Here is a 22,142-nt window from a genome sequence, read left to right on the forward strand (position 1 = left end):
GCTAAAAAACTAACTAAAACTAACTCGAAAGGGCTTAGCACTAAACTAAAGTGTAACAGAAAAATATCACCAGTCCTAACAAGAACCTTGAGAAGAACCTGAAACATCACATGAAGCTAAGGACTAAGCTGCAGACCATGACTGGAGGCAAACTACATCTGAGGAGTTGATGGAGGAGCAGGGAGCTGTGGGTAAATAGGCAGAGCAAGACAAGCTAAAGGCTTTATAATCAGCCTGTGTCATATACAAGTCGGATCCAACATCCCGCAGTTTGAATCCAGATGGAGCAGACAACAATGGATTTTAAGGTTAAAGTATAGTGACTTGAATGTCAAGTTAACTGTAGCATCTCCCTCTGAAGTGCATGCTACGGCGTGGGTAGGAGCATCTTATTTATTTTTAGAAAAAAAATTGCCCTAAGTAATAAAAACATTGAAAAAAACACCAGCACAGCTCACTAGGTGGTCACCTAGTTCACCTATGCACAAGACCAGCCCTGTATCCAGTCTGATGAAAGGCTTACAATTTTAATCTAGTGTCCAGGTGGCGACCGATAAATGTTTATGCACTTGTTCACCTCTTATATTATACATGTGCCTTTACTCATTATTTGAACAAACGTTACTGGTATGGTAATGGCTACATAATTTGAATTATGTGCACGTGATTTGCTTCTATATTAGTATGCTCCTTATTGTGAATGTTGCTTTCATCTTTGTAATTATTTTCTTTGGGCCTCCACTGCAAAAGGCCTCTTTACTATGTTCAGTCTGTCCATCCTGGTAAACAAATGCAAATAAACAAATACTAAAATATGGCTTGGCATACAGGCTAGGCTCTGTGTCACATTTATTCCCTTTTCCAACAATAATAACTATCATGTCAGGTTTATATCTAAAATATCTACTAATTTGATAACTGGGTAATCCCACTGGACATAAATGTTCTTTTCAGGGGCAACCAAGGAATACTGTATTCATTAACATCTATGAGGTGTGGAATGACACATCTCTGGCAGCCTACACATCTTGCATTTCAAGCATTTTCCAAAAAATAAACTTAAAAAAGCATAAGATAAATAAATGCAAATATTTTGTAAACAAAAAATATATATTATAACCACATACACAGCAATGTTATCAGTAAGAAGTATTTGTTACACTGATAATAGTGCATTCATAATTTTCCATAAATACTGTAGCATATTATAATCCACAAAATCCCCAAATTAGATATTTTTGCTAAACGCTCACAAACAAATTATCATATCTTGGGAACTGTACAACCTAAGCGTATTTTGTTGGAAAACTTTTCTTAACCAGGCATAAACTTTCTCATGCCAACAAAAAATGAATATAGGAGTGCATGTTTATTGAGATATTTACAAAAATGCTCAATTCCATAAACAACAATATGAATAACACTAAATGTCTCTCAAGACATTACTTACAGTGCAAATATTAAAAACACTTTTCTTTAATACCATCTAATGTTTCACCTGATGTCATGCAACAGATTGTAAGTCACCTTTTTAAGTATTAAGTATGTATGAAAATATTGTTTATTTTCATAATTATTAATACATAACTAGAAATGTTTCAGGCACAGTGTTATATAAACAGACATTACCAATGAAGTTTTCTGTCTCCTACCATAACATATCACAACATACCCCTCAATAACATGAAGGGGTTTCAGATAAGAAAATATTAATTTCTCTACTGCAGGAAATCCTAGCTTAACAATCTTAGTGTTATTTTGTTAATAAATCCTTGCATTTTCTAATACTGCCTATTATTAGCTGGTAAATCACTTAGTTAAAGAAGACAGCAGATCTAAAAATGGTCTGGATGCCATAAGGAGCTATAGGTGTGAACTGGACGTGTACAAAAATGGTGCTATAGGCTTGAATGAGTTAAGTGACTTATTCAGAAGAGGTGTAACAAATCAAACCGCACACCTTGGAAGGGCTTGAAGCCTTAATTCTCCGACAGACTAGTTTTTCAGAAAGTGTGCATTTATTTCATTTTATTTTATTTGTATGTTAATGCAGAATGTTTTATTCCATTAACTTGGTAAGTGAATTGTATCATACCTAAAAGTATTCCTGATGTTTGATGTTAGGATTGAGGGGTCTGATGCTCATCAGTGTTAAAAGTGTTAACGAAAACACAGGAACAGAAGTCTTGTAACATGTCTACAGCAGGAACTAACTTCTATTTAAATATGAAATGAAATTAAAGAAACTTGGTAACAGTTTTTCAAATGATGGCTTTATATTAGATGCTTCCACCACATTTTTAATGGCATTCACATTCTTCTAAATACTGCTTTTCGCTGGAAATTTCTCATAGTTGCTCACACCAACATTCACGTACTCTTCATCCATCACCTTACTGTACAGGAATCAGACTTCCAGCATCCTAAGAAAAGTTCAGTTCATAGGTAGGTGCTAGGCTATCTATATATTTATAAGCCTAGCCAGAATGTGTTGGCTTTTGCCGCCCCCTTAGAATAGTTCCCTGTGCCTCTGTCCAGCAGAGCCACTGAAGTGATCCCAGAGGTAAACTTTCTGTTTCCCATCCACTCGTCCAGACTTTTTTTGAAGAGTGTTAGCGAGGAGCTCTGCTTAATGTAGATTGGGATCTTGTTCCAAAGCATGGGAAGTCTCTGGGACAGGAATCTATCCCTCCAGCATGTTCTATTTATTGTTGTGGTGAGGTTTAGATCCCTAGAGTGTGTGTGGCTCGCTGGGATAAAGTTTTCTTTAGGTGGTGCATGTCCATCAATTCTGGGTTGGACATGGCCTTGTATGTCAGGCAGAGATCACCTCTGAGTAGGCGGTATGCAACCGAGTACAGCTGTAATTTCTTCAGTCGAGCTGCATACGGCATCTGTTTGAGGCCAGTGATCCTCTTGGTGAGGTACTTCTGTGGTCTTTCCAGCTGTTGCAGGTGTCTTGTAAGGTACATCCCAAATGGGGTGTTGTACTCTACGATGGGCCTGATGAGTAGAAGGGCACAATGACATCTTTTGATCTGGATGCGAACCCTATTGTGATTTAGGTGGGCCATGTAGAAGGATTTTCTAACCACTTTGGCAATGTGATTATCAAAGGTGAGATTACTATCTACTTGGGTCCCCAGATCCCTTATTACGTCTTCCATATTTAGGGGATTACCACCTATGTGGTAGTTTGTGGGTACTTTGTTTTTTTCCAAAGGGGATGACTATGCACTTTTTGGCATTTAGCTTGAGGCCATGATTTTGACACCGGGTATCCGTCTCAGTGAGATCCTTGTGGAGGATGTCTGTGTCAGCCGGAGAGTCAATTATAGTCCCTAGTTTGCAGTCGTCTGCGAACTTGGTCAGCCATAGTCCTCCTGTGCTTGCCTGTACCTCTGAGAAGTATATGCCGAACAGGAGGGGTCCTAGCACTGAGCCCTGGGGAACTCCACTTGTAACCGATTTAGAGTCGGACCTAGCTCCTGCAACTCTCACTATGTGGGTTCTGTCCATGAGCCAGTTGGCAACCCATCTTGTGACGTAGGAGTTTATGTTCAGGCTGGTGAGCTTGTCTATAATACCAGAATGGGGAATGGTGTCGAAGGCCTTTGCGAGGTCTAGGTAGGCTGTGTGTACCACCTTTCCCTCATCTATAGCCTTGGTAACTGTCTCAAAGAAGTCCACCAGGTTTAGGAGGCATGATTTGGCCTTAACAAAGCCGAACTGGGTAGGTTCCAGTGTTTGGAGGTTCCCAATGTCTCTGTTAATGAGTTCCATGATGATGCGCTCCATAGCCTTGCAGACCAAGCTAGTCGGGCTTATAGGGCGATAGTTCCCGGGGTCTGTTGTGGCTCCACCTTTGTGGAGCGGAATAACGGTTGCTGTGCGCCACTCGAAGACAGCATCCATTATACAGCCACAATCAAGACTAGCAATGCAAATTACTATCCTGATTGTGGATCAGCAGATCAACTCTTTGACCTTTCAGAGATATTGAAGGGACTATGAGAGTTTGCCATTACTACCTACAAATGATTTGTCGAGTTGGAGAACGTATATGTATCCATTATCCTAGTAACTAGTGATAGAACTGTCAAAGTCACTATTGTGTGCCATTTATTAACTGTATTTGAGGAAGAGTTGTGCCTGCATTCCATGTATTACATAAATACCTTCAATGGGAGTCTAACTCATCTAGATCTCTCAACCTCTAAGCACAAGAAATCCGCACAAAAAAATTAATGCCGGGATTGTAAAGGCCCAAATATATGGCTACATTTTAAATGTTTATCTTATAAAGTTGATAAAACAAAAGGATTTGTGCTTACTCGCATTTTTTTTTTTGAGGGATAAGAAGTCTGCAACTAAAATGTCTGTCACTTTAGTGAATTCAGTTCTCGGTGATTTGCCAGAAAGCAACATATTTTATAAGAAACAGACCAAAAATATGAGTTAAACATCTAGACTGCTATTTATCGACTAAGAGTTTGCACAGGGTGACATAATTTCTTGATTCAGCAAACCAAACAGAGTTGCACAATAAAGGAGAAACCCGACTAGTTTCCGTATTCCTTTAGTTCTTCAAATGTCTACAAGGCGAGGATACACAGGACACTGTAAAGGGACGTCCTGCAAAAACACTCCTCCGATATCTGCTAGCACGTGACTACAAGAATACCTGTGGGTAAAACAATTTACTAACTAGTTTAGCTATTCCAGCGAAAAGATGATGGCATTACACAGCGACTCTGCCACTTGGATAAGAATAGCAACGCTAGTTTATACTACAACTTACATCAACTTCAACTACCTACTCGTGTCTGCGGGTCCTTATGTGTCACGTGATACAGGGGGCGCACGTAAGTAAGCTTGTGACAAACCGCATGAGTTTTTGGTACTAGGAATACCCCAGTGGTGCATTGTGACTGAGCTTGCTAAATATATTGCACGAAACTTCCTGTCATTTACTAGGTCAATCAGAGTGTGAGTTGGACGTTTAAAATCGATTGCTTGTTGACAGCGCGTAAATTATTACAACTTTTAAGGAAACTCATAGCCGACCAATATCGTTTGCTAGATACCCAAAATGTGAACTGTGCCGATTTAATTAATATAGGTGAATTAAGAGGCAAAACGTATGCCTGAAGTTAGTTTTACGTTCTGATCTTCCCGAGCTGATGCCAGATTGAGGTTTTGGCATTTGAGTTTTCCAAGTCTAAGAACGTAAACACGGTTACATAAACAATACATTATTATGGGGGATATATCATGTAGGGTTGTCACCTTTTCAAATGGCCAAAGTGGGACATTTTTGGTGCAAACATCAGATTTTACAGACCGACACATACCCATGGTCAGTACAAAGGGTAGAACTTAACTTTTTTGCCTAAATAAAAGCTTATTTTTGTAGCATTTTAGTTGCTTATACTGTTTCTTATAAACATTTTTAGATACAGAATAACTGTTTTATGCAACTATTACATAAAATATAGGAAATAATTTTGTCCTAAAATCTCAGGACATTTGCCATTTTTACAATTTTTTGTCAGGGCACAACTGCCTAAAGAGGGACTGCCTCCCTCGCAAAGTGGGACAGGTAGTAATCCGAAATTGAAGTGTATTATACCATGACCCCCTATTAATATTCCAAAACGTGCACGTTGCAAATCGACTTATACTAATGGAAAAAGGTCCGGTCGCCCGGACTTTTTCCATTAGTATAAGTCTTTTTTTAAAACACTGTCTCGCTATGTTAAGAGTTTAACATAGCGACACAGGTTTAAAAAAAAGCAACGGAGATTCTCCGTTGCTTATTTTAAAGCTGTCTCGCTATGTTAAACCCATTTAACATAGCGAGACAGGTTAAAAAAAAAAAGCAACGGAGAAAGCAAGATCTCCGTTGCTTTTTACTGTTTTGCTATGTTAAATGGGTTTAACATAGCGAGACAGCTTTAAAATAAGCAACGGACATCTCGGGCTTCGCCCTCGGGACCAAACCACGCCAACCGTGGTTAAATCCCGCATTACGCACACCCAGGCGTGGGTTATTGCTATATTATACCATGATCCCCCCAAAACGTGCACGCTGATTGGCCAGCGTGCCCGTTGTAAATCGAGTTATACTAATGGAAAAGGTCCGTCGCCGGACTTTTTCCATTAGTATAACTCGTTTTAAACATTGTCTCGCTATGTTAAATGGGTTTAACATAGCGAGACAGCTTTAAAATAAGCAACGGTTGCTTATTTTAAAGCTGTCTCGCTATGTTAAACCCATTTAACATAGCGAGCAGTGTTTAAAAAGCAATGGAGAAAGCAAGATCTCCGTTGCTTTTATGTCTCGCTATGTTAAATGAGTTTAACATAGCGAGACACTAAAAGCAACGGAGATCTTGCTTTCTCGCTTTTGCCCACAACTCTGATGTACTGCGCGGGCGCAGTACATCAGAACTGCCGCGGATGCCAGACATCTGCGGAAGGGCAGTAAACAGGCATTATACTATGCCATTATTTAAGAAAAGTAACAGTTTCTTTTCTTAAATAATGTCATGGTATAATAGCAATAACCCACTTCTGGGTGTGGGTAATGCTAAATTTACCCACGGTTGGCTTTGCTTGGTCCCTCGGGCTTCGCCCTCGGGACCAAACCACGCCAACCGTGGGTAAATTTAGCATTACCCACACCCAGGCGTGGGTTATTGCTATATTAACCCACCACCGAGTTCGTGCAGGTATGGGCGTGCCCCTCTGTGATTGACATGCGGGAGGGCGGGATTAACAATGGCAATGTGCCGTGATTGACACGCATTGCTAATGTAACGGTAAATCCATAGAATTAAAAACGGAGCATTTAATAAGCACAAACACATGCTAATAATGACATTCGAGCAATCAGTCCCTTTCCATTGGAATAATAAAATGTTTGATATACTATATATATAAACTATACAAATTACTAGCCTACCTACACAGTAAACAAATGGAAAGTAGCAGCATATGACCAGAGTTTTACTCTTCAGTTGTCTTTCTCCCTACAACTAGTTAATGTATTGTATGGCCAAAATTTACCTAAACTGTGTGTATTTGTATTTATTTATTTGCTTGTATTGCTGTCTTTGGCAGTGGTAATATCATTGCATCACTCTTGAATAGTTACTAGTTTTATTTTAATTGAAGGTGACTAGATCGGTGTAGCCTTCCGTTTCTGGTACGCAGTTAGGGTGCCCACAATGTCATGCAGATTTTCATTTATAGGTAGTTACAGTGAAAGTGCTAGGGTTTATTACTTGCATTTCAGAATATTTGGACTGGGTTTTCTGTAACTTTCCCCACAGCGGCACTCTTGTTTCTGTACTCTTACACATACTCTTTTATTGCTCTTTGTTTGGAAACTGTTCCTACTGATAAATTTATTTAAATTTAAGAATTGGTTAGGTAAAGGGACCTGGCCTCAAACAACATTTATCCTTCTGTTTCAGTCGTATCAGATCTTGGCATGTTAAGTACTCCTGTATAGTAAAAGTTGTGAATTTGAGTTGTCGTTGAAGTAGTGAAAGTAGTGTATTAGCTCTGCTGCACTTCAGTCAGCTGAAGTAGCTTCCATGAGAATACTTTAGTTCAACCAGTATTGGCAGCAGTCAGACTGCTACTGAAGTATTTTGTTTATCAGTTCAGTCAACAAATTTCATTCCTTTACTTGGCTGTTTTTTAAACCTTCCCACCCCTTTCCTATGTTACTTTAACATTGCGCCAGTGGCACTTTTCTCTCTAATGGACATAGGTAACTTGTAAGTGGTTAATCTCCCAGCCCCATGCTTACACTTATCAGGAGTATCAGAACTTGTCAGAGATTTGGGATGCAATGACTAGGCTTAAAAAGGCCCTTGTGGTTGTTAGGTTTTAGCCTAAGTTCACGAAATAAAGAAATAGGCACATGCTAAATGTATGTGTTTTCTTGTTAACTGGACAAACAGTACTTGCCTTTGGACTTTTGTGAAATAAAAAAAAAATGATTTGATTTCACAGCAGTCGCATCTTTTTGTGCAATTAACTTGTGTTTCGCATATAGCATGTATTACCTTGTGTTATGGTGGCATCTTTCAATCAAACGGTGGGAGGTGCAGTCAAAATGCTTGCAGGCGGGGTTTGGGTGGGGCTTGCTACTGCACATCTGATGGGTTAATACACTTCAATTTCGCCGGTAGTAAACCTAGATATATGGGATAGTTACATAAAGTATCATGAAATGTTGGTATATGGCAGCCCGGCTTTGTATTAGAAAATTACCCCACCAGGATTTTTGCGCATGAATGGGCGGGGCCTACATGATTGACAGGCCCGAGTGACAAGCCATGCAAATTATACAGTGTCACATTGAATATTTGTAACACAGGCTTCATGCTTTTTATATTATCTTTAATTAGTTACCACAGCTTTTAGTATACAGTATGTAAAACAGAGATTAAATAAAGTTATCCTTATTTTCTACATTTGTAAGTGCGCCATCGAAACCACAGTATGTCCTGGGTGTATCACTTGCTTTGTCACTTTGTACTTCATCTCAACCACATTACTGTGTTGTAGGGTAAGAAGCGGGTCAGAAGGGCAGTATGTACGCTGTACCCACAAGTTCCCATTTTGCACTCCGGACCCATAACCTGTGGACCCCCCACCTTTCTTTGGTATAATGTTGTGCAGTAATTGGTTTTCAGGTGGCCAAGCCCCCCTACACCCCCCAGCTTTCTTTAATTTTTTTTTTCTGGAGATAAATCAGTATTCTAAGTCAGTGGGACAATAAATGCATACAATAAATGCAATAAAAAAGACATCCCAGAAAGGTCGCCACCCGCACCTTTACAGAATAGGAATTTTTAGTCTGTATAATAGTACTTATACGTGCAGCATAGTATGTGCTCGCACCCCTCTCCTTTACAGAACTGTAATTCTCAGCATAATAATGTAATACTTTTGTATGAATGCACCATATTCTGTGTCTGTTTGAATAGGTAAATCTGTTTGGATCGGTACAGCATTTGTAAGTACACATTCTGCCAAATTATTTAGTCTAAGATGTAATTTATCGAAGCTTTTGATCACTGCAAATTGGAAATCCTGGTACCGGCACATAAGGGAGAAAAGGCTTTGTAGTGAAATAATTACAACGTTTAGCATACTCATCTTTCTGAGGATGGTTTTCACATGTTTATTCAAAGCACTTTTCAAAATAAATGTCATGAGCAAAGTGCTGGGCGGGCATTGGGCGGTCCTTTATACTGCGCATCTGGTGGGGTAATATTCTAATATAAAACTGGCAGCTCCACCTCTCATGGTCTTTCTGCTGGATAGGATTTTTAGGTACGTTTTAGGGTTTTTGGGTTTATTATTAATCTGACGCCCCACTCATCCCATAATTACTAATGTTCTTGCCTGAATTTCTGTACAGGTGATTTTCATATATAAAAAAGGAAATACCTGTTTAATCAAAGTATACTATAAATCCTGTTTTTTAGGACTCCAGGCTCAAAAATATTGATTGTTCTGTTAAGACTGGTATGATATTGCACCTGAATACTTTATGTTGTTATACACCTCATGACAGTTTGTTTTGAAAAATCTTTTCTACCGTTCTTGTGCTTCAGGGCATGCTTTAGCTCAGTGGTGCTCAACCTTTTTGTGGGGAGGGCCACTACATGAATTCTTAATGCATCTGTGGGCTACCTCAAAACATTGTAAGTCATTATGAGTTAACAATAGGTGCAAGTGACTGGTATTTTTACTTAAGCAAAATTCATGAAATTGTCTTTTTCTACATCAACTTTACGTTTAACTTTGTTCTGGCTGGCTTGCAGCCATGGCTTATTACAAACTCTTGCAGAAAGTTAATACTGTTTACGGACTACAAGTTATAAACAACAAAGAATAGTTACTTCCCCAGCTAAAATTAGGTGTGCGCAACTGCAGTCAATTAGGTAAGTAAACATGTGCTGGATAGTTTGCGTGACTGGAGTAAGGCATAGCATTTTATCACCTTTTTAAAAAAAAATTGGTTACTCATGGTGTTGCGTCGAGGGTCAGATTTTGCCCTGGGGCCAGATGTTGTGCACCACTGCTTTAGCTGAAATGCATTCCTAGCTGTCCCCCTCCCCTACACTTGTCTTCAACGTATAAGGGAACTGAAGTAATAATAATAATATAAAGTTTTCAGGTTTCTGTTACGCAATCCATGTATGCAGTATGTCATTGAGGTGAAAATTTACTTCCGAATAACATAGTCCCTCTAATTTGTATTTCACGTAACAGTATTACTAAATGCAGAAGTGGGCACTCAACTGTCATAGTAAAATAAAAAAAAAATACATAGCACAAAATCATTTTAGTTGATTAAAAGTATGATTGTGCAGGTCAGCACAATCTGGAAGCATCAAACTAAGAACTCAATATCAATGTACTGCGTGACGTGGCCATTCCAGAAAAGGTTAAGTACAGTTATGTAAGTTAAACTTCTTTACCATGGCAAATCTGATACCACTGAGGAAAAAACTATTGAAGAAACAATAAAAAGACCCAGTAGTTACTGCCCTCCCTTACACCAAACTTTAGCAACCTTTGAGGACAAATGTGAAATGGACATCAGGAAAGTACCGCAAAAACCAACACTGAGAAATGTCTACAGCCTTAACAAAGGTGAGACAAAAGCATGGTTAGAGCTAGGCAGAGATACGTCTCAACGGGTTTTGAAGGCTGACAAAGGAGGGGGCATTGTCATTACTGATACCAGCAGCTGTAACCAGTAGATAGAACAAATGTTGAGTGACACTAACTACCTGCAGCTGTAACCAGAGGATAGAAGAACTGTTGAGTTACACTAACTACCAGCAGCTATAACCAGTGGATAGAAGAAATGTTGAGTGACGCTATTATGAATCTTTAACCTTATAAGAGATTAAGGCATCATACAACTGGTACACAGCCTTGACTGCACTTTATGAGGATGGTTTGTAAACAGATAACTTGTTTTACTATCTACATACATCATCCCCCCACTTGTCTAAATTCTTTGGAATCCCGAAGCCACATAAAAATAGAGAAAACCCACCTTACAGGCCAGTGGTTGCAAGCTGCTGCTACCTGGATTTTATGTTACAACCTGTGACTGAGAAGAACATTTCACACACAAAAACTAATGCAGCAATGGCACACCAGCACAACATGAAAGAACAGGTAATCTTTTTGATATGGTGCTTAACTACATTTTTTTTACACTTAATGGAAATTACTATAAACAAAAGACTGTTATAGCCATGAGGGCAGCTATGGCCCCTAACCTAGCCAACATAGCCCTAGGCAAGTTGGAGGAGGATTATGTTTTTAACAACAGAGAATACATGCAACATATCACAACATATCTGCATTTTATTGACGACATCTTTATTGTGTGAAAAGGAGACAGTGTTAAATTAGAAGATTTTATCAACTATCTGGATCAAACCACCAGCTTCCTGCATTTCACCTCTTCCCACAGCCTCACCTCAGCAGTCTTCTTAGATATGCAGATTACTAAAGACTTGGACCAAGGTAAAATGGACACAGATCTTTACAGAAAACCTACCAGAGTAAACCTTGTGCTACATAATAAGAGTCTCCATCCCACCAAGACAAAATATAATGTTGTTAAGTCCCAGGGCTACAGGTTGGCCAGGATCACCATGAAAATTGAACCCTTCCTTAAGAACCTAAATGATCTTGAAAATGACTTTTCGGTGAGGGGATATGAATGCAATATGTTAAGAAGTATTCTGGAACCTATAATTGAACTAAAAAGTATAAATTCATTAGCACTTAACAATCCTTATAGGTGGGTTTTAAAGAAACCTATGGACAACAAATCTAAAGACGGTTGTATCTTGACTTTTACTGCTGACTATCATAGCATCATTAATGTTATTAGAGAGAACTGAGCCATAATTACTGAAAGCTGATATTTAACGGACATCCATGGAGAAGCCTTTCCTTTGTGTATAGGAAAGCCAGAAACATCAGGAGTTGGGTTGAAGGTAGGCCCAGACCATTGGATACATGCACCAATAAGTGTGGAGCCAACTATGTTTTTTGTCAGCACATACAGGAGGGAGACATGTTTTTCTGCCCTTATTTGATTAAAACCAGTGCAGGAGGTGACTGTAATTCAATGCAGGTGGTTTGCAGGGCAAGCTGCAATGACTGTGAAGCATTTTATGTGGGGAAGATGCTCAGTAGACTTAAAAGAAGGATTTCTGGCCATCTTTCAGAAATTAGAGCTAATTGCAAGAATAATGCACTGGCTCAGCACCTGCAGCTTCACAAAAGGCACACTGGCTTTAAATTTCAAATTATTGATTGAGTATACCTTTTGGAACTGGAAAGAGATACCCCTAATCTTTTAGAAAAAAAATGAACTCCTTTGGCAGCTGAAACTGAACTCTTAGAAAACTGGGTCTTAATTATTATAGGTTCATAGGTAGGTACTGGGCTATTGGCCCTAGGGCCTATATAAGCCTAGCTAAAAAGGTACCCTGGCTTTTGCCACCCAAGAAAATTATTTTCCTGTGCCCCTGTCGAGCAGAGCGACAGAAGTGATCTCTGGGGTGAATTTCCTAGCTCCCGTCCTATCATCAAGATTTTTCTTGAAGAGTGCTAATGAGGAGCTCTGTTTGACGAAGTCTCTGGGACAGGAATCTATCCCTCCAGCAAGTTTTGTTTATTGTGGTGACAAGGTTTAGGTCCCTAGAGCATCTAGCTTGGAGGGATTGGGATTTCTTTAAGTGGAGCATGTCCAACTGCTCTGGGTTTGACATAGCTTTGTATGTTAGGCAGAGATCGCCTCTGAGTATACGATATGGGAAGGAGTAAAGCTGGAGTGTTTTGAGACGGTCTGTGTAGGGCATCTGTTTGAGGGCGGTAATCCTCTTTGTGAATATTTCTGCGGCCTTTCTAGTAGTTGTAGATGTCTTGTGAGGTACATACCAAAAGGGGCACTGTATTCTATAATGGGTCTAATGAGTGACGAGTAGAGGGGAACAATGACCTCTTTTTTTTCGTGGATGAGAAACCTTTTGTGATGAGGTGTGCCATGTAGAAGAATTTCCTGACTACTGTGGTGATGTGATTATCAAAGGAGAGACTACTGTCCACCTGTGTCCCAAGGTCTCTTGTCACACTTTCGGTGTTAAGTGGACTACCGCCTATGTGGTAGTTCATGGGTACAGAGTTTTTACCAAAAAAGATGTCAGTGCACTTTTTGGCATTGAGTTTGAGGCCATGGTTTTGACACCAGGCATCTGTCTCGTTGAGGCCCTTTTGTAGGATGTCCACATTGTTAGGAGTTTCGATTATGGCTCCTAGCTTGCAGTCCTCTGCGAACTTTGTTAGCCAAACACCTTCTGTGTTAGCCTGTGCTTTAGAGAAGTAGATACCAAACAGGAGAGGACCCAGAACTGAACCCTGTGGTACTCCACTTGTCACTGGTCTGAAGTCGGATTTGGAGTCTGGTACTTTCACAGTGTGGGTTCTGTCAGTGAGCCAGTTGGCAACCCATCTTGTGACATAGGTATTTATACCTAGTTTAGGGAGTTTATCTGTAATTCCAAAGTGGGGGATGGTGTTGAAAGCCTTGCCGAGATCTAGATAGGCTGTGTGAACCACCTTACCCTCATCTACGGCTTTGGTGACTGCTTCAAAGAAGTCTATCCTGTTTAGGAGACATGATCTGCCTTTTACAAACCCGAACTGGGTGGGGTCCAGAGTTTGGAGATTACCAATGTCATCGTTTATAAGTTCCATGATGATACGTTCCATAGCCTTGCAGACTAGGCTTGTCAGGCTAATGGGATGGTAGTTCCCAGGTTCCGTGGTGGCTCCCCCTTTGTGGAGTGGGATAACTGTCGCTGTGCGTCATTCAGTTGGCACAAAGCCTGAGGTAAGGCTGTGATTGAACATGGTACTTAGGTGGGGTGCCAGTTTGTTCTGTAGTTCGTGTAAAACGCAGCCTGGGATGTTGTCAGGTCCCATGGATGCTGTGTTCTTGGCTTTGGAGAGTGTGTTTTTTACCTGTGCAGTCATGATTACAGGAACTTTGCATTCTTTTGGTATAGAGATGGGCACTTTAGGGAGTGAGAGGGGGGGTAAAGTTAGCACTGAACCTATCTGCCAGGATGTTGGCAATATCATTTGGTTCTGTATATTTAGTGCCATTGTGCTGTAACTCAGAGCAGATCTGAGTGTTGCCATTGATATTCTTGACATAGGCATAGAATGCTTTGTGGTTGTCTTTAGAATCAGTGGCGATTAGCTTTGTAGAATTTTATGAGGGATCTTAGCTTCTTACTGAGGCTGACCAGGGAGTTCCTCCAATCATGGGATTTTACTCTTTTTTGCAACTGTTTCTTTCTTCTGTTGTAGAGTTTGTTTATGGCAGGGGGCCACCAGATTGGCTTCCTTTTTTGGGAGGATTGCATCTTGGTTCTGTTAGGGACTGCACGATCCATGTACTCGTGTAAGTGCTTATAAAATGCATTTGTGTAGGATTCAGCAGTCGTACCTCTATTGTCCATCTACATGGGTGTCGTGAAGTTTCCCACTTTTGTCTTAAGAAGCGTGAAGTTGGCTTTGGAGAATTTTTTTATGGTGGTTTCCCTAATGGGGGGTGGGGGCGGGTTGTAGATTTCTAGGGTGATCAGATTTGACCAACGAGGAATTGACCTCTGGTCTGGAACACTGGTTGCCCATGTTGGTAATAACCAGGTCTAGGATATTGCTGCCCCTGGTGTGGGTGTGGATAAGTTGATCCAAGGCCATTGAATTTATGAATTCCAGAAAACGTTGAGCAAAAGAGTTGGTACATGAGTAGTTTTCCCAATTAATGGTGGGATAGTTGAAATCGCCCATTATTAGGTTGTACCTTAATATTTTCCGTTGTATCAAGAAATGAGGAGTGGGAAACCTGGGGCATGGTGGCGGATCTGTAGCAAGCTACAATTTGAATTGCAGTCTTGCCCAGAGTTAGTTGCACTTGGATAATCTCGGATGCATTATGCTGAGCAACTAGCCTGGAGGTGTGGATATCCTTTATGAATACGGACACGCCTCCACCTTTAGTGTTTCAGTCCAGGTTAGGTGGCCAAAGGTGTTGTAAGAATTATAGCCTGGTAATGCAGTGGTGCTCTCTGGAGCCTTGAACCAGGTCTCTTGTCACTGCACAGATGTTGATGTTCTCCATTTTAAGGAGTGCCTCGAGTGAGTGCATTTTTGAGGTTTAGACTTCTAGTATTGTGTAGCATTACCCTCAGATTTTGCGTGCTTGTATCTGTTACGGTGGTGAATTTGTCATTTGAACCTTGCCTAAAAAAGGCACTATAGGGGTGGCAAGGGCCTTAGCCAGTATTCGGAATCCCAAGGGAGACAGGTGCAGGCCATCTCTGGCAAAGCATCGTGGTCTGTCAATCATGTCATCCCATGCAGACAGAGACTGGATCCCCTTAGAATGACTATATTTAGGAGGAGGAAGGAGAAGGGTCTAGGAACCCCTGGAGAATAGTCCTAGCACAGCATGATCTAGACCTAGAGAAGGAATCCATCTCATAGTGCTTTGTAAAAGTAAGTTCAGAGGACCAAATAGCACCTGCTAAAATACTTCTAGAATCCAACCATTTCCTAAAAGCCATAGAAGAGGCCATAGTCCTTGTAGAGTGGGCCTTGACCCTGCCTGGAATAGATTTATTGTAGCAAGTATAAAAAAAGGTAATAGCCTTAGACAACCACTTGGAAATAGTTTGTTTTGACACAGGCTGTCCCTTCTTCTTTGAGCCGATGATCTAAACGATTTAGTTGTTTCAGGATAATATCTGAGGTGTCTGTGGACATCCCAGGTATAGAGTGTCCTTTCTCCCTCATTTTTAGGTTCATGAAAGAAAACGGGGAGATGGATAGTGTGACAACTCAGATACTACTTTAGGCATAAAAAACAGATTAGTTCTCAAAAGAACACTGTCCTTGTGGGAAAAGAGATAGGGTTGATTCACTGTAAGAGCTTGCAACTCGGATACCTTTCTTCCACAGGTTAAGAACCTCATGTCAGCCAGATTAGCTGGTTTCAATAGAGCAAGTGTTAGTATCTCTAACCCAGATTTAAGATCCCAAGGAGGAGCCACTGGTTTACTTGGAGTCCTCTTGTGCAAAACCTCTTTCAAGAACATTTTGACATGCCACTGCCTTGAAAGAGGTGGATCTATGGCCAGACATGATGTTATGTTATGGTTATGTTGTTGTCACCAACTAGAAAACCTTTTCCATTTGCTAATGTATGATTTTGTAGTAGCAGGCTTTCTTGTCTCCATTAACACCTGCTGCACATCCTCAGAAAACAGGTGTCTCAAACACCTCTGTTCTTGTGTGAGTAGATCCATTCTTTCAGGAAGCTTGTGGTAATTACCCCTGGCCATTTCCAAAAGAATGAAGGGCCACAGTTGTCTGGGCCAGAAGGGAGTCACCACAGTGATCTTGGGGGATTTTTCATGAATCTTTAGAAGTACCATGGATATTAATGGAAATGGTAGAAAGGCATGCAGGAATATTCCTGCCCAAAAAAAGAAAAGGCATCTGTCTTCCAGGCTTTCTTGCATAGAGTCCTGCAACACACCTTTACCAGTTGATTGTTCAGAGAGGAGGCAAAAAAGTCTACTTGAGAATTCCCCACAGATGGCCCAAATCTTGGAAGATCTCCGGGTCTAGTTTTTATACATGAGGGTCTACCCTGGTCCTGCTCAGCTTGTCTGCCATACAGCTTTGCTCTAACAGAATGTAGGATGCCTGTAGAGTGAGATTGTGCTGTGAAGCTGTTTCCCAAGCTAACATGGCTAGTCAGCAAAGGAGGTGTGACCTGGTTCCCCCTTGCTTGTTGATATACCACATCACTATGGTATAGTCTGTAAGTAATTGAAAAGGTCTTCGGGGGCCAAAGACAGATTATGAGTTGACTGCCTTGATCAGGGAAAGTATCTCCTTTATACTTATGTGCTTGCTTCTTTCCTTGATGTCCCACAACCCCTGCACTTTTATCTCTCCTGAAACTATTCCCCAAGCAAAGTCTGAAGAATCTGTGGTGACTGACTGCTTTGGAGCAGGAATGGTGATGGGGAGACCTTGATTTAAGGATATCTGTTGTGTCCAACAAGTGATTTCTCTTCTGACAATCCCCAGAGCTGAGATCTGAAAAGATAAAGAGTGTTGATGCTGGGACCAAAGAGATTTCAGATACTACTGTACCTTTCTTATGTGAAGTCTTGCCAGGGGTATCATGAGAATCATAGATGCCATGACACCCAAAATCTTGCAGTATTCCCTTGCAGTGACTGAAGTTTGAGTGGAAAAATACTTAAAAATAGATCTGAGTAAAGATTTATTTTTCCTGTGGAAGAAAAGAAGTTTGAACTGAGGTGTCTAGTTGACATCCCAGGAACACAATCCTGTGCGAGAGCAATGAATGTTCTCTTGGAATTCCAGCTTGTGAAGAGGTCTTTCCCCCAAGACAGATATTTCTGATATTTTGAAAAAGACTGCAAAGATAAGTGAGTCATTTAAATACAGAAAAATGTGTATACCCTGTAGCCTGCAATGACCTATGAGTGGAGCTAGACACTTTTTGAACACTCATGGTGTAGTAGATAGTCCAAAGCAGAGAACTGATAAAGTGATCCAGACACACAAGACCTTAAAAAGGCCTGAAGTCTGGATTAATAGGAATGTGATGATAAGCATATTTTAAGTCTAATGTTAACAGGAAACTTGAAAGAGGAAGAAGCAGCCATACCTCTCAAGTGTACCTCATTACGAGGAACGTACCTCATTTGGGGTCTTAAAAAGTTCATGTTCCTCGAAGTTCCTCAAAGTTCCACATTGAAAGAGTCAGTCACACATTCAGTGTTAGGAATTTCTTTAAGTGAAATCCATGGTAAACAGAAATTAATCATATTAATTCATGGAAGGATCTTCTTTATAAGTAAAATCAGCATATTTTAACCATCCTATGACCTTCCTAGTGGAAGTTGTTAGTAAGCCATTAGTATAAGTTCCACATTTTGCCCATTTGTTCCACATTATGAAGGCGAGTGTTCCTCATTTTGGAGATGGAAGGTTGAGAGCTATGGAAGCAACAGGTTTTGAATTGACATCGTTTCGAATTTGGGCACTGTCACAGGTTTAGGAAAGAAAGAACCAGAATTGGTCTCCAAGCATTTTCTTTCTTTGCGTCTAGGAACATCTTTGAATAAACCCCCTTCTCCACACAGTCTTCAGCCACTAGCTGGTTGTGTCACTTCTTGGGACAGCATGTGATGAAGAACAAGAGGAAACAAAAGATTCTGAACTGCAGGATCAGGAATGACCCCCTGAAAAGAAGGAATATCCTCCTACTGGCATCTGTAACCCTAATGATTTATTTTCACAACCTATTTGCCTGAAATAATTTGTTGCCAAAGAGAAAAATGAAGATTCAGACTTTATGGAAGTGAAAGAGGACAAGGGGGGGAGGCCTCGGCCTCTTAAATAGTCATGCAGAGTCGTTGGAGTTTCCTTTGTTTTGGGTGGTTTGAAATTTCCTTTTGGAACCTCTTTGCCATTTCTTCTTAAATGTCTGTTTACCTGAATTTTGCTGAGACTGCTTATTTTGATTTTTGCCAAAATTGAATGAGGAGAAAGAAAATCCCTTGGACAATTTGGAAAAGGAGGGCTTAAAACTCTTAGAGATTCCCTGGAACAGCTTGCCTCTTTCATCACACTTTTTGATCATCTCTGCAGTAGAGGGACCAAACACTAAATCTCTATCCAAGGGGGAATTTAAAATCTCATTTTTAACATCATCATGTAGGCCTTGAGAATGCAGTCAAGAAAACCTCCTTAAAACCGTACCAGTGGCCATAACCATCAAAGAGATAGGCCATAACCATCAAAGAAATATCAACCTAGTCTCACGCACACACTGCAAATAATGAGTAGTGACCTGTGTAGTAGAAGAAAATAAGTTATTTAAAGCAGATTTTTTTCACTAGAAGAAACTTTAGATAAAATATTCCTCATACTTTCACAATATGTCAGAATAAATTTTAACATATGAGCCTTTAAGATTCTGAGATTCAGAGATGAGGTATACACTTTTTCCCATACCTATCAACAATTTTCTCATCCTTATTAGAAAGAGTAGGAATGGAATTAACTAAGTTCTTAGCAACAGAGGAGTCGACTAAGCCTATAGCTTCTAGATGAGGTTTGGGAATAATGTATAAAAATTTAAAAGACTGAGGAACTTGAAACAACCTTTCTTCCTTTTTAGGGACAGCTTTGTTATTATCAGGAAAATTGCAGGTAATAAGACACACATCTTCTAAAGCAGACAGGACTGGAGGAATGAGTGTAAGTTCTGGAAACGTTTTCTGTAACAGCTCATAGTATTTTTTGATGGTCCAAGAAACCTCACTGTTCTCCCACCGAAGTACTGGAACATTCTGGCAATAGTCTCGGAGAAAGAGAAGCCCTCACAGAAAGAATCAGAAAGAGAGGTTTCCTCTGAGTCTGAATCAGAAATCTGAGGACAAAATCCTGAATCTATCTTTGCATTTTCCTGTTAAGATTCAACATATTAAATCTCTTTAGGAAAGACATCACTCCTCTTTCTTTTAGTGGAAAAATACTCTACAAGAAGGATCAATAGCCTGAGTCGAACCGTGAGCCAGTCCCAGTAAACTACCACTATCCAATAAATATCGAGGAGGGATAGATACATGCTTGGTTTTCTGTTTCTTTTACACCAAAAATACCTTGAGTATAAATCCAGAAGCAGTAAATACAGAACAACAGAAGAAACAAAAGCTCTCGACCACAAGTAGTATTTTACAACAGAAATACCTTGGGTATTAATAAGCTACTCGTGATTCCAGAGCTTTTGTTTCTTCTGTGAGCTTTTGTTTAAAAAAATTTTATTTGAAAATAAGGCTTGGTGGTGTTGAAGTAAGAGGAATACAACCAATCAAATGTAAGCTGTTGGTATTTAAAGAGCAAATGTGTTTGAAATTATGTCTGAAGTTTAACATCATTTTAAATGAAAGCACTGACTATTTATTGTTTTTACGCCATTAACATGTTTGAATTTTAACTTTTTGGCCGTTTTCATTGGATTTATTCAGAAGAGTGGCTTTGGGTCCAGGCACTAGCTTTCGTTTTGGAGTCATGGGGGGATTCTATGACTGCACCTAATTTGTACCTGTCTGCAAACTTGATCAGCCAGAAGCCCTTGACATTGGCTCTGACTTTAAGGAAGTAGATGATAAAAAGTAGCAGACCCAAAAAGCATTTAGGAACAGCAGCACATGTATCGTGTTAGTAGTAGAAGGTACTATTTTTCAATATACCAAAAAATAAATTTGTGTATCTTATGCTGGTTTGGCTTCAAAAGCTTTCTTAATTGTTTCTATAAACTCTTCTTGAAATGCATCTTTAGAAAGATGATGAGATGTGAAATGTTTACTAGAATTTTAACAACCAGATATGGTAGAACCCTATAAAACATTGTTAATGCACTTGCCATATTACAGTAAAATTATTTGTAATAAATACTTCCATAAAATAAATATTGCCACTCAATAAAATGTTTCCCAAAATTTCTCTGAAACTCTGCATGCTTTCCATGGCTGAAAATGTAGAATTGAAAAAATTGTTTAAAGTTTAACTACCGTGTCTACTGTTAAATATATTATTCTGATGGTTCTGATCAGTTTATTTGTGAACATGTCTCCAAAACATTTGTTGACTTTGTGTACTTATCTATGTGTACTTGATCATGTTTATTATTCTTTGGTTATTTTGTTGTTTGCAAAAGTTCTACTTTTAATTTTTTTTGCAAAAAATAAAATGAAAAACAGCAGTAATGACATTTTGCTTTGAGAAAGTTCTGAATTCCTCTCATGTAAACTTGATAACATTATCTCCATAAACCTGTTCCAGCTGGACATTTCTTGCAAACATTCTCTGTAATATTGCATTAGTCGTCAGTGAGGTAGCGGATTCCATGCAAAGAGCCTTTGGTCTGATGGACTGCATATCAACAGTAATTAGAAACACTATACTTGTGAACTTGCAAACACATTGCCATGGTTCTGACAGCCATTCCAAAGATTACATCTGTGGTTGTAGTGGTACATTTGAGAAAATGTGTCATCAAATAAAGGTTCTTCATAGACCTTCAGTTTCCATGTCTGCCTCTGATCACTAAAAATCATAGATGAGCCAGGGCATTAATTTTAGTGATGTAAAGATATCTTCTTGTCATAACTGTGGTAACACATACTGCAAAGAAGACAACTCTGGGTTTAAGAAAACTATAAAATCTGTAAGAATACAGATGCCATATGCTTTTTACCCCTTTTATAGTGAACATTTTTGGTATGACCCACTCACACCATTAGAGTTTAGATAATAGTTCTGCACTTTTCCACCTTTGGAGTTTTAGTGCTACCAGGGCACACGGCACTGTACAGGCTTTTTGAATCTTTGAGCTGCTATTTTTTACTAGCTTTACATCCTACAAAGTACCTATTTCTTCAATGCAGCTTAATTTTATGTCAGCCAGAAACTGTGATCGGCTATTAGCTGTAGCCTTGCTACTGCCATTTTATGATGATACGTATAATTATGTCTTAATGAAATACCAGTGTAATTAAATTTCTATATCCACTCTCTACCAAATAACACAGGTCGTTGTCTGTTTATCCACCACCTGTGTCTTATTTAATTCAACGTCATGTTCATTTTTTTGTTTTACCAGAAGTGTCCACTTTGAGAGCTAGGTGTTTAGCAAGAAATTTGAGAGCACTACACCATCTTCCAGACTGTTGCCCCATCCTCCTCATCTTACTTGTTTCAAGCTACATTACCTTTTGTTACACTGTATATCTGAACGTACAAAAGTGAAGCTATGGTCCATTCTTCTGTAGTATCTAGTTTGAGTCTTAACTTTAAGCTTGCTACTTCTGGGCTGACATGTATGATTCTGGAATAATATTCGCTATAATTATGCAGTTACAGACAATATTAAGGCATTTTACCAACTTTTTTTT

The 22,142-nt window shown here is 39.6% G+C and overlaps 1 protein-coding gene across 1 annotated transcript in view; it reads left to right on the plus strand.

Annotated features, from left to right (window-relative positions):
- The first annotated feature begins 4,575 nt into the window (after nucleotides 1-4,575).
- SMPDL3A (sphingomyelin phosphodiesterase acid like 3A) overlaps nucleotides 4,576-22,142 on the plus strand; it is a 467,859-nt gene continuing 450,292 nt past the window's right edge. The window contains exon 1 of the mRNA XM_044073852.1: nucleotides 4,576-4,865. Within this exon, the coding sequence (XP_043929787.1) occupies nucleotides 4,733-4,865 (133 nt within the window). The 5' untranslated portion in view covers nucleotides 4,576-4,732. The remainder of the gene's footprint in view (nucleotides 4,866-22,142) is intronic.

The sequence above is a fragment of the Protopterus annectens genome, chromosome 1.part1 (assembly GCF_019279795.1).
Source record: "Protopterus annectens isolate FY-2018-M chromosome 1.part1, PAN1.0, whole genome shotgun sequence".
NCBI classification, from domain to species: domain Eukaryota; kingdom Metazoa; phylum Chordata; order Ceratodontiformes; family Protopteridae; genus Protopterus; species Protopterus annectens.